This window comes from Scyliorhinus torazame, chromosome 14, assembly GCF_047496885.1.
Source record: "Scyliorhinus torazame isolate Kashiwa2021f chromosome 14, sScyTor2.1, whole genome shotgun sequence".
Taxonomy (NCBI): Eukaryota; Metazoa; Chordata; class Chondrichthyes; order Carcharhiniformes; family Scyliorhinidae; genus Scyliorhinus; species Scyliorhinus torazame.
In genome coordinates this window covers 163,448,087-163,460,731 of record NC_092720.1, presented here as the reverse complement: position 1 = coordinate 163,460,731, position 12,645 = coordinate 163,448,087, and the positions used below count along the sequence as shown (strand labels likewise).

General features: G+C 46.0%; 1 protein-coding gene across 1 annotated transcript in view; it reads right to left on the bottom strand.

Moving 5' to 3' along the window:
• LOC140389068 (uncharacterized) overlaps window positions 1-12,645 on the bottom strand; it is a 96,814-nt gene that overhangs the window by 58,602 nt on the left and 25,567 nt on the right. The window contains exon 2 of the mRNA XM_072473228.1: window positions 4,202-5,511. Within this exon, the coding sequence (XP_072329329.1) occupies window positions 4,202-5,098 (897 nt within the window). The 5' untranslated portion in view covers window positions 5,099-5,511. The remainder of the gene's footprint in view (window positions 1-4,201; window positions 5,512-12,645) is intronic.

Genomic DNA, 12,645 nt, shown 5'->3' with positions numbered 1-12,645 from the left:
GCCATTATCAATGTCGAGAAAAACCATCTGGTTCAAGTATGTCCTTCAGGAAATCTGCCATCCTTACGTTCCTGACCCACATGTGACGCCAGATTCACAGCAATGTGGTTGATTTTTAACTGCCCCCTGAAGGGGAATTACCCAGCCGGTAACGCCCACATCCTATTGATGAATTTTTAAAAAGTGGTTATGGACAATTTGGAGTGGGACTATCAATTCCATTGTTTTTATGGAGATGATGTAATTGAATGAAATGTCTATTCTTATAAGGGACAATGTAATTGAAATAATTTAAACTTCATTATTTTTTCTGAATGAATGCGGTTTTAAAAAAAGAAAGTCTGCAAAAAACATTTGGAATTTCATTTTATTTAACCTCAGCATGGGCCCTGATGTCTGCCCATTGTGGATAGGTGGCGAGTTGCTATGAGTGGTGTAAGCGCAATGGGTGGCGGGTATGAGGTGTTTTCAATTGGGGCTAAGTTGGCATAGACACTAGAAAGCGACATATGGAATGAGTGGGGAGCAGAGATTAGCGTGGAGAGTATGAGATGCCATGAGTGGAGGGCATAGGATGACCTAGAGGGTATGAGTGGCCATGGGGAGTTGGTTGGGGCATCATTTGGCATGGATGGGATGTGGGGAATGTGAGGAGTGATGGCTATATATGTTTCTCTGACTTACGTACAATGCCGGTTCTCTGAGACAGACCTTCCACCCAGTCTGCCTCCTCACCCAGCATCCTCCACACTCATTCCAGGTCATCCAGCCCAACTTCCAGGGTACTCTGCCACCCTAGGGTGAAAATCCCAACTTCCAGGCCCTTTATCCAAGGCTGGGTTTGCTCCACAAAACAGTTCAGCACAAAGCACCGAATAAACAGGTCACTCAGCTGGATCTTCTAACACAGCACAAGGGGCACTTCCACACCTGAGTTCCCCACAGGATAGTCAGTCAGACTGCCCGAACATTAGTGTGGATATTATGGGAGGTGTTTCATAGGAATCTTGATCTATCATTCACTGAATATTCATTCCTGAATGAGGGTGGATATTACAGAATATCATCTCTAAAACAAGTGCTCCTTCCCTGGTAAACGTTTGACAGAGATTTCTAGTGTAGGAATAGCATTCTTCATCCTCGGAGGCTTTCAAACTGACAACATCAGGGTTTGATGTGTAGCCTCGGATGTGTTTGGCAGCAAGTCAAAAGGGAAAGACCCACAGTATCTAAGACAGCGATGACATCCAGTGATGGGACCAGCACATGTAGAGGAGAGAAGGACATAGTTGAGAGGAAGACAAGAGAAGGGAACAGGAGAGAAGAACACTTCAAAGAGTGAGAGAGGACAAGAATCTGACAGCACTGCCTTGTCCATGGGTCACCTCCTGTGGAGGTTCAGCTCCTCTTGGTATCAATTTTGGAGACAAACATTCACCTCATTTGGTTCCTGTCCTGGGATACACGATCCTTTCACCTCTCCCATGTCCCATTCCATTCTCCTCTCCCGGGGTATCCCATTCCATTCCCCTCTCCCATGATGTCCCGGTCCATACCCCTCTCCCGGGATGTCCCATCCCATTCCTCTCCCTCAGTTCCACTCCTGAGCTGTCCCAGTCTAGACCTGGTTTAAGAGTGATATTGTTCACTAGATGTTTGTGACCGTTTTCTCTTTCTGGGGAATACTATGATCCACCCCCAGGTGTAGCCAGCACCTGAAACAGTTCTTCAACATCCCACTAGCCTCTCTGTGTGAGCTGCTTCAGAGAGATATGGGCATCAATAAACAACACCTCCTCAGCAACCCAGACACAAAGAGAACACTGACGGCTGCAGCTCAAACTAGTTAACACTTTTAATGAAATCAAACTTTCAGGCTGCCAGTTTACAAGGGGAAAAGTATTCTTTAAAAAATATATATATATTTTTGAATTTAAATATATTATTTTTTTCCAATTAAGGGGCAATTTAGCATAGCCAATTCACCTACCATGCACATCTTTTTGGGTTGTGGGGGCTCTATGTAGACACGGGGAGAATGTGCAAACTCCACACGGACAATGACCCGGGGCCAGGTTCGAACCAGAGTCCTCGGAGGCAGCAGTGCTAACCAGTGCGCCACCGTGCTGCCCAGCATTCTTTTTTTATTCATCCATGGGACGTGGGTCTCACCGGCTGGGCCAGCATTTATTGCCTATCCCAGAGGGCATTTAAGAGTCAACCACATTACTGTGGATCTGGAGTCACATGGAGACCAGACCAGGTACGGCGACTGTTTTCCTTCCTTAGAGGACAATAGTGAACAAATGGGTTTTTACGAGAATCGACAATGGGTTCATGGTCACCATTTAGGCTCTTAATTCCAGAGTTTTTATTGAATTCAAATTTCACCATCGGGCCATGGCAAGATTCGGACTCCGGGCCCCAGGGCATGACTAGGGTCCCTGGATTACTAGTCTAGCGACAATATCACACCACTGCCTCCTCTCTCTGCCTCCATACACTGTACACAGCCTTGGGACTTGACCCATTAGAAATGGATTCCAATACAACAGAAATTTCAAAAGTTATTGTCAGCCGTGGCTTAGTTAGCACTCTCGTCTCGGAGTCAGAATGTTGTAGCGTCAAGTCACACATTACAACACTGCCTACACTTCAAAAATTTCTGCATATAAAATGCTTTCAGATGTCTTGAGTTTGTGAAAATTGATCTACAAGTCTTTCTTGCTTAGGGAATTATGCTTGATGTGAATTGGAAATTCTAAACCCATTTGTGGAGAATGTATACCAACCCAGCGAGTAATTGATAAAACAGCAGACAATTTGGGTGAAGCTGAAAAAATGAATTTATTGTAAGTTATAAATCTATACAGAAGATTGATAAAACAGCAAACAACACAATGCAGAACATTCAACTTACACCAAACTTTGAACCAACCAAAATAACAAAGCATTTGAAAATGACCTCAACATTTTTCCCAGAAATGAAATGAGTCTTGGAAGAGTGTTTGGTGAACATATCTCACTGTTATTACATTGAGGTATGATGGGCTGAGGGAACTCAGGTCTGTAGAGACTCACCCCCACTCCCTCACCATACTCTGGATAGTTATCCTCCCAGACAGGAGAGTACAAACATTACCCATGGTATTAGTCAAACACCCGTCACCTGAAGAGGATCTGTCTATAATTGACGTCAGCAACTAAAGGAGGGTCCAATTCTACCCCATACCCACTCCTGAGAGCTGGCTCACTTTACTAACACACACAAACACACACATCAGAGGAAACTCTCAGAATGGTGAGAAAAGTCTTTAAAATCCCTGTGCTTCAGTCTGGCTCCCAATTCCTGAGCTGACCTTTCTAACCACTGAGCATCTGATTGCCTGAATGACTTCTACTTGATGCTGCACCAAAAGGATGCTTTTACAGCAGCTTCTATACATATTGATATAACTTTGCGGAGTTCTGATGAGTCTGAGATTGATGTGTTGCACACCTCACACTTGAATGGTCTTCCCGTACCAGCCTTCCCGAACAGGCGCCGGAATGTGGCAACTAGGGACTTTTCACAGTAACTTCATTTGAAGCCTACTTGTGACAATAAGTGATTTTCATTTCATTTTTTCATTTCATTGTGTGAACACATTGGTGCGCGAGGAAATATGAGGACATAGAGAATGATTTGGTGCACACTACACACTTGAACAGCTTCTCACCTGTAGGAATGAATCAGTAGTTCATAAGGCTAGGTGTGAGCACTGGAGGGTAAATAACACAGACAACTCTCGGTGTAAGGGAAGCAGGTGAGCTGACTCCAAGTCTAAGTAGAGGTGTCGGTATTTGGCGAGAGAGTAGGTGAAACAATCCTGACACACTGGAGGTTTGTCTCCCATCTGGGTTACTGATGTTCCAGGTGGTCCAACAACTGTTTGAAGGTTTTATTACATAACTCACACTGTTAGGGTTTCTCCGTGTGTGAATATGTTGATGGACCCAAGATACACTAATTGTGAGAAAGCCTTGTCACATTCTTCACCCCAGAATGGCTTCTCTCCTGTCTGAATCCTGGTGTCCTGCACAGTCGAAGATCTCATGAAAGTTTTTTTGCAAACTTCACACTTGAAGGCTCATTCCCATATGGATCCGTTACTGGAGCAGTAAATTTGATGACCTTGAGGGTGATTTGTCACACATCTCATCCCTGACTGGTTTCTGCAGCGTGAATGCGTTGGTGTCTGCGGAGGTTTGACAACTGCGAGAATGGTTTGTCACACACCTCACACCTGAAGGGTTTCTCCCCTGTGTGAATCCTTCGGTGCTTCAAGAGAATGGAGGATGAGGTGAAAGCCATCTCACACACTTCGCATGTGAATAGCTTCTCCCCTGTGTGGATGCGTTGGTGTACTCGGAGTTTCGATAACCACGAGAATGACTTGTCGCACACCTCGCAGGTGAATGGTTTCTCCCCTGTGTGAATATTTTGGTGTGTGCGGAGGCTCGATGACTGCGAGAACGATTTGTCACACACCTCACACGTGAAGGGTTTCTCCCCTGTGTGAATGCGTTGGTGTCTGCGGAGGATCGATGACTGCGAGAATGAAACGTCACACACCTCACATGTGAAGGGTTTCTCCCCTGTGTGAATCCTCTGGTGCGTCATGAGACTGGAGGATGAGGTGAAAGCCATCTCACAAACCTTGCACCTAAATGGTTTCTCCCCTGTGTGAATCCTCTGGTGCTGCAGCAGAGCAAAGGAGTGGGTGAAAGCCATCTCACACACCTCACACATGAATGGTTTCTCCCCTGTGTGAATGTGCTGGTGTGCACGGAGGGTCGATGACCATGAGAACGATTTGTCACACACCTCACATGTGAATGGTTTCTCCCCTGTGTGAATACGTAGGTGCGCGCGGAGATTCGATGACTGTGAGAATGATTTGCTGCACACTTTACAGGAGAATGGTTTCTCCCCAGTGTGAATACGTTGGTGTTTACAGAGTTCTGATGAGTCTGAGAATGATGTGTTGCACACCTCACACTTGAATGGTCTCTCCATTGTGTGAATACGTTGGTGCTCGAGGAAATATGAGGACATAGAGAATGATTTAGTGCACACTACCCACTTGAACAGCTTCTCAACAGTAGGAATGAGTCAGTGGTTCATGAGGCTCGATGAATGATTGAAGCTCTCACTACACCTCGAGTCCACGCACACTTCTTCCCAGTCTCACCTTGACTTATTACCCACAGCCGAACCTTCGGAAAGTTTGGTTCTGATGGAAGGTTCCACACCACTGACCAATTTCAGATCTGATGATATGTCAAAGCTCCCCTGACCGGACCGATTTCCAGATGATGGTTTCACTGCCCAACCTTCTGTGTTGAGAAATACTGTGAAGGGACTGGATGTCTTCTCAGAGTGGTACAGAGGTTCCTTGGGTGACGGTTAGGATCTATCTACAATGTCTATCCTTTCTGTATTCTCTGGTGTAGTACGGTGCAATCCTTCTGAAAAACAGGAAAAGGAAAAATGATTTCCTCAAACTCCCTCTCTTCTTTTGCTGAAGGGGCTGACTCCTCAGTTAGAGACTGTTCCACAGTGTCAGTCTGCTATTCCCCTGTGGGGGAGAACATAGAACATGCAGTGCAGAAGGAGGCCATTCGGCCCATAAAGTCTGCACAGACCCACTTAAGCCCTCACTTCCACCCTATCCCTGTAACCCAATAACCCCTCCCAATACACGATCAGATACAAGTCCTTCGGGAGGATATTTTGGCCTCGGAGGGAGTGCAACGTAGATATACGAAAATGATACCAGGACGACAGGGGTTAAGTTATGAGGAGACATTCCACAAATTAGGCCTGTTTTTGCTAGAATTTACCTTAAGGGATGATCTGATCGAAGTTTTCAAGATATTAACAGGAAAAGACAGGGGAGATAAAGATAAACTATTGCTGCTGGTTGGCGATTCTAAACTAGGGGCATAGTCTAAAAATTAGGGCCAGGCCATTCAGGAGAGATGTGAGGAAGAACTTCTTCATTCCAAAGATGGTTGGAACTCTTTCCCACAAACAGCAGTTGAAGCTAGAACAGTTGTTAATTTTAAATCTGAGGTTGATCGATTTTTGTTAAGCAAAGATGTATATTATTTTAAAGTATTTTTATTCCAATTTTTGACATTTTTACAAAAAAACACACCCACACAATAAGACCCCCCCCCCCTTAATAGTCAACGGTAATCAACGATCCAAAATGCAGAATGAACAAACCCAACTCTTATGGAACCCATCACTCACAGATGTCGTCTACCCCCTCAAACAGATAGCTCATCCTTGACTTTGTTAGGTGCGCCCTTTAGCTGTATCAGCCCCCCATCTCACATGAGGTTGAGGCATTCTCGCTCCGCAGCACCTCGCACCACAATCCCGCCTCTAATGCCGCCCCTAACTGCTCTTCCCTTAATCCCCTCCATGGACACCCGATCTTCCTCCAGAATCTTCCCATAAATCGACAAGACAACCCCCCTCTCCGACCTCCCCCAACTGACAGCACCTCCTCCAACAATGAAGAGGGAGACACTATCAGGAAGGTCGGAAAGACAATCCTCGCAAAGTCCCGCACCTGCACATACCGGAAACTCTCTTTCTGCACCACAGCAAACTCCTCCAAGCTCGCAAACTGCCCTCCCAGAAAAAGGTCCATCATCTCCCTGATCCCCCTCTCCTCACATTCCCAGAACCTCCATTCTCCCCGGTTCAAATACAGGATTCCTAATCGGCATTACCTTCGGCCCTGCTCCCAGCCAAAAGTGCTGCCAGAACTGCCTCCAAATCTTCAGTGTGGCCATCATCACTGGAACTCCCTAATACCTCCTTGGAGCCAACGGGAGTGGCGGCGTTGCCAGCATCTGCAACCCCAACCCCTACATGAACCTGCCTCCATCCTTATCCACAAAGTTTCCGCCTCCCTATCCAACCCCATATTTTCCCTGCATTCGCCGCCCAGTGATAATACATCAAATTCGGAAGGCCTAATCGCTCCCTCCCCCCGGCCCCTCTGCTGTACCACCTTCCTTATCCTGGCCACCTTCCCCGCTCAGACAAATGAAGAAACAGCCTATCCACATCCTTGAAAAATCCCTCAGGCAAAAAGACCAGCAGGCACAAAAACCGTGGCACAATATTCATCTTCACCACCTGTACCCGGTACGCCAACGGCAGAGGAAGATTATCCCACCTCAACAAATCAGCCTTCCCCCCTCTCCAAACTTAAAAATTCAACTACCGAAGACCTGCTCAGTCCCGAGCCACCTGCACCCCAGATACCCAAAGTGAGATTCTGCCACATGGAATGGCAACCCCCCCACCCCAGCCCCCACCCCTGCAAGCAGAAACCACAAAATAGTTCAGCTCGTACCCAGAAAACGCCCCAAACCTTTGAAGCAAACCCAAGGAGCCGGGCTCTGAAATGTGCAATAACAAATCATCTGCGTACAAGAACACCCTATGTTCCACCCCCCCCCCCCCCCACCCCACCGCCCCCCCACCCCCCCGCCCTCACTTTCCGTTCCCACAACACCAAGCTTCTCAGCGCAATGGCCAAGGGCTCAATCGCTAACCCAAACGCCAACAGAAAGGGGACAAGGGGCATCCCTGCCTCATTCCCCGGTGCAACGAAAAATACCCTGAATTCATATCATTCGTGTGTATGCAGTAACTTCACCCAATCCCAAACTTCTCCAACACCGCAATCAGATATCTCCACTCCACCCGGTCAAATACCTTTTTCGCATCCAATGCACCACCACCTGCAGCTCCCTTCCCTCTGCCGGAGAAAACACATTCAGCAGTCGGCACACATTCAATGACAGCTGTCTGGCCCTGAACGAAACCCGTCTGATCCTCTCCAATCACCATCGGAAGGCATACCTCCAACTTCAGCTCCAGCACCTTTGCCAATATGTTGGCGTCCACATTCAGCAGAGACATGGGCCTGTACAGCCCACACTCCACTAGATCCTGATCCTTCTTCAGCAACAAAATGACATGGAGGCCTGTCCCATAATTCTCAGCAAAACTCCCCGCTTGACCATCGCGTCCTCGAACATTTCCACCAACAACGCTGCCAGCTTATCCTTAAACTTCTTGTAAAATTCTACTGAGAACCCATCCGTCCCCACCACCTTCCCCGCCTGCATCTTCCCAATTGCCACCTTCACCTTCTCTACCCCCACCCACTCCTCCAGCCCCGTCTTCTCTATTTCACCCACCTTCAGGTGCTTTAACTTCCCCAAAAACTCCCTCATCTCTCGCTCATCCTCTGGTGGTTCTGACTTATACAAATCCCTCTAAAACTCTTCCAAACCTTATTAAACCGCTCCGGGGCTACCACCACCTCACCCGCCCTATCCCGAATCCGAACTATTTCACTTGCCGCTGCTTGCCTGCGTTGCTGACCTGTCAACATACGCCTGGCCTTCTCCCCAAACTCAAACAGCCCCCTTCACCCTCCTCAGCTGACGCGACGCACCGCTTTCTCCGTCGACAGAAGATCAAACCTCACCTGCAATTGCTTCCACTTCACCAGGAGCCCCAGGTCCGGGTCCCCTGCTTACCTCCTGACAAATGTGATATAAAATAGTTACTTTAGAGATATTAGTTAATGTAATGTAGAAATAAGCCACTTTGATTCTGGCAAGTAGAGACAAAGGATTTTAGACCGCATGGGAAAAAGCAGGAAGAGGTGTGTCTATGAGAGTGATGCTGAATTGATAGGGGCCGGAGAAAGGGATTGGAAGTGAGCCAATCAGAATAGATCAAACAAGTCAGGAGGGACATAGGATGACCTATGGGTGTCGAGTATGTGAAACTTGATGCCATTTGAATGTATCAGTACTGATCTCTTTGTCTGGGACATTCACTTAGTTCCCGGGGCTGCAGAAAGCAACATGTTATCTGTATCACTGTGGACTAGGTAGCTTGCAAGCTGAATAAAATAACTTTTGTTATACTTGCAAATCCATCTCGACTTTTATTGAGGCCAGACTGACGGATAAAGAAATTTGGGAATCAACATTTGGTGCCGAAAACCGGGATTTCTCAGGGCGATCCTGGTCCAACTGCGAAATCAGAATTAGACTGATTATGAACAGGAGGATGGGGAACGGGGGCCCTCAATGTAGAACTGGAAAATGACCGCGCATTGATTGTTCCCCTCTTCTTATCGTCTTGATTAGTCTGGTCACTCGCGGTTGGCACAGAAAGACCGCCTCGACGAAATCACAGGTCAGTCTGGGGATTAGCAATTTAATTGATGGGATTTCATATTGTTGTTTCAGCTTGGGTTAGGGTTTTGGGTTGATGTGACATCTCAAATGATGATTCAATTCCAAGTATAAGGGTTCAGAGGCTGATGGGACTTCAGTAATGAAGGTTCAGTCTATTATATGGGTTCAGGGGCTGATGGGACTTCAGTACTGAAGGTTCAGTCCAGTATAACTGTTTTTAAATCTGAAGATGGTTCAACTCTATGTGTGAGTGTTTTAAATATATAGTTGATTAAGCTAAAATTGTCTCCTTGGACTGTATTGGCGAAAAACGCAGTTCCGAGGACTAGTTGAGATTGTGGAGAATGCTGCATATTGGTTGAAGCAGAAGTCTCTCAAAGGGTTAACAGCAGCAGGCAAAGTTAAAGACAGACAGTGCTTCTCACTCAGGCCTTGAGATAACAGCACCAGTCTGTAGTGTAATCGGATACCTTTCCTTTGAGTCAGTGAACACCAGCAAAGTTACGTTTTGAATGAATTAAAGGAAACCAGTGGGTTTCTCCACCTCTTTGATAAAAGTTATTATTTTCGAAAGCAATTGATTGAAATTGCCAGAATCTTAAGTTTTACTTACTTGAAATAAGGTTTATCTCATTTTATCTGGAGATTAATAGAAACTTAAAGAAGATCATGGACACCATTTTAAAAAGTGTAAATCTGGAGATGATAGTTGATTTTGCTAATACTTATGTGTATGTAAAAGAAAAAAAAACTTGTTAAAAGAAAAATTGTTAAGATAAAGAAATAATTAAGTTGTAAATGTTATACAAGTTTGTGTTAAGCAAATTGTAAATTTAGTTCTGAGTTGAGATCAGAGCTAAGCTTGCAAGTTGCAGTAATTCAATTTGAATTTTCAAACATTTTTAAGTTTTAAAAAAAAGCGCAAGTAGCGGAAAGACGCAGGTCAAACAAGAGATGAGCTACGTAGTTCAATGGCTGGCCTTGAATTGACAGAAAAAGAAAAATTCAATAATTTGGAAAAGTAAGCATATCACCTAAGTCTCTCCAAACTAAGCAGAAACCACAAAGTTCGGGAACAAAGGAAGCTGAAACAGATTCTTATGAAGAGAAAGAACTCCCCATAGTGACAGGGAGAGATGTTGAAGTCCTGGAACAACCAGGGGAAATAGCTAGAGTGCCCCCTGGTGACATTCGGAGACAGTTACCGATTAGGAAGATGCAAAACCCCGACGCAGTGACTGTGGGAGCGAACCCCACGATAGACGTTTACTTCCCATGGACACCCAGTGAGATGATGGCTATTATGTCTACAATCCCAGATAGAAAAAATCTCCTGCTGCCTTCATGGATTCCTTGAGAACTACCATCTCAATTTATCAAGCTGATTTAAGGGACCTCTGGGCCCTAGTCCAGCAGATTTTAACCCCAACAGAGTACCGCAATTATCTTAACCACCTGAATTATGCTAGTCATGCCGCACTTCAGCAGGCCTATGCGTTAGACGACGATAGAAGGACACAGATCTTGAATGCGTTGAATAGCACATTTCAAAGGCCCATAAATCTTTCTGTTATCTTAGACCTAAAACCTAAGAAGACTGAAGAGCCAGAGGAATTTCTGGAGCGTTTTAATGAAATCTACCGGGGGCAGTCAGGCGATTTGTTGTATCAAAATGGTCAGAATTCCCCTCAATATTGTGCTATGTTAATGCATTGCCTACCACCTTCTGTGGTTACTGCTGTGAAATGTAATAACATGAATTGGACAGAGAACGACCCTTCCCAGATGGCAAGGGCAGTCAGATTTTATTGGAAGGAGGGTGTAGGCCAAGAAGGAGGCTCAGTTACAAAGGTTAAGACTGAGTATGTAATGAAAAAGGATGATCTGCGACCCCAACAAGCGGCAGAAATGGTAGTTTACCAGCAGGAGCCCCAATATAGTGACTTTGGGTGGGTGGATCAGCGAAGAGGAGGATACCAAACCCACCCACAGGGACCCTCACCCCCTTTTTATGGCCCACCGAACGAATCAATAGCTCTACAACCGCAGCCCCCTCTGAGGGGCCATTGGTCTACTGGAAAAAGAGGACGGGGCAGAAATAGAGGGAGCAATGCATGTTTTAATTGCGGCCGTGTAGATCACTGGCAACAGGAATGCCCCTTTAAAAGACAGGCAGTAGAAGGAGATTATCCGACCCACAGGAGAGGGTACCCACCAAGGGGAGGACAGACGAGATACACTGACTTCTCCCAGGAAAACCCTTTCCCAACACAGGCTTGACTAGCTAATTTAGCCATAAGGACTCTCCAATCGGACAGGGAACCTATTATCTCTCTGCAGATAGGAGATCAACATCACTCATTTGTAATCGACACAGGGGCAGCCATGTCTTCTGTGCAATCAGCACTTAAATTACCATTATCTGACCACACGCAGCAATTGTCAGGGTTCCAAGGACAGGTGTGTGAGTATCCTATTTCTGAACCTGTGACAGTCACTTACGAGAATAAGTCTGCAGAGCATCAGGTTGTAGTGACTACTGGATTGGACTGTAACTTGTTGGCCCGAGATTTACTGTGTATCTTCCGGCTACAGCTAGAATGCGGAGATGAGGGGGTAACGGTTACATCATGGAGGATGAGACAACAGTGCTATATTTCTATTACCCCCCCAGTGGTGGACGTTAGACGTTGAACAGTCACTGCATCACGTTACCCTGGCCTATGACAGAACTGGACGAAACAGGGAGTTGGAGGACAAATACCGGCCATTACTTGAGACCGAATGGCCAGTCAAGGTTACAGCCACAGTCACGGGAAAAGAAGGTACAGCTGATTTTGTTACAATATCACCACATTTATGGCCACAGTCAGCTTCGGTAAGCCCTCATATTACACGTCAGGTCCATGACCAGTACAATGCCAGGGATATGGAGCGAATGGTCAGGAGGGCAGTGGATCATTCGGATCCAACAGACTACGCACTTCAAGTCATGCCGGACGGCACTACCATAAAATATTTTGAGGTCCCTGAAACGATTAACACTCGACTGCAGCATCACAGGGGACATGATGTGTTGGAATATGTCAATCCACAGGTCTGGGCGGAATACCCATCACAAGTGGGAAAGACAAATGTTGCACCGATTAAGGTGATGATTAAGGATCATGTAAAGCTACCTTCCATTCGACAATACCCCCTGAAATCTCAAGCTGCTCCATCAATAGATAAATTAATTCAAGAGCTGTTGAAACAGGGTATTTTGGTCCCTTGCCAATCAGAATGTAACACCCCCATACTTGCAGTGCCTAAACCAGCCAAACCAGACCAGTACCGATTAGTACAGGATTTACG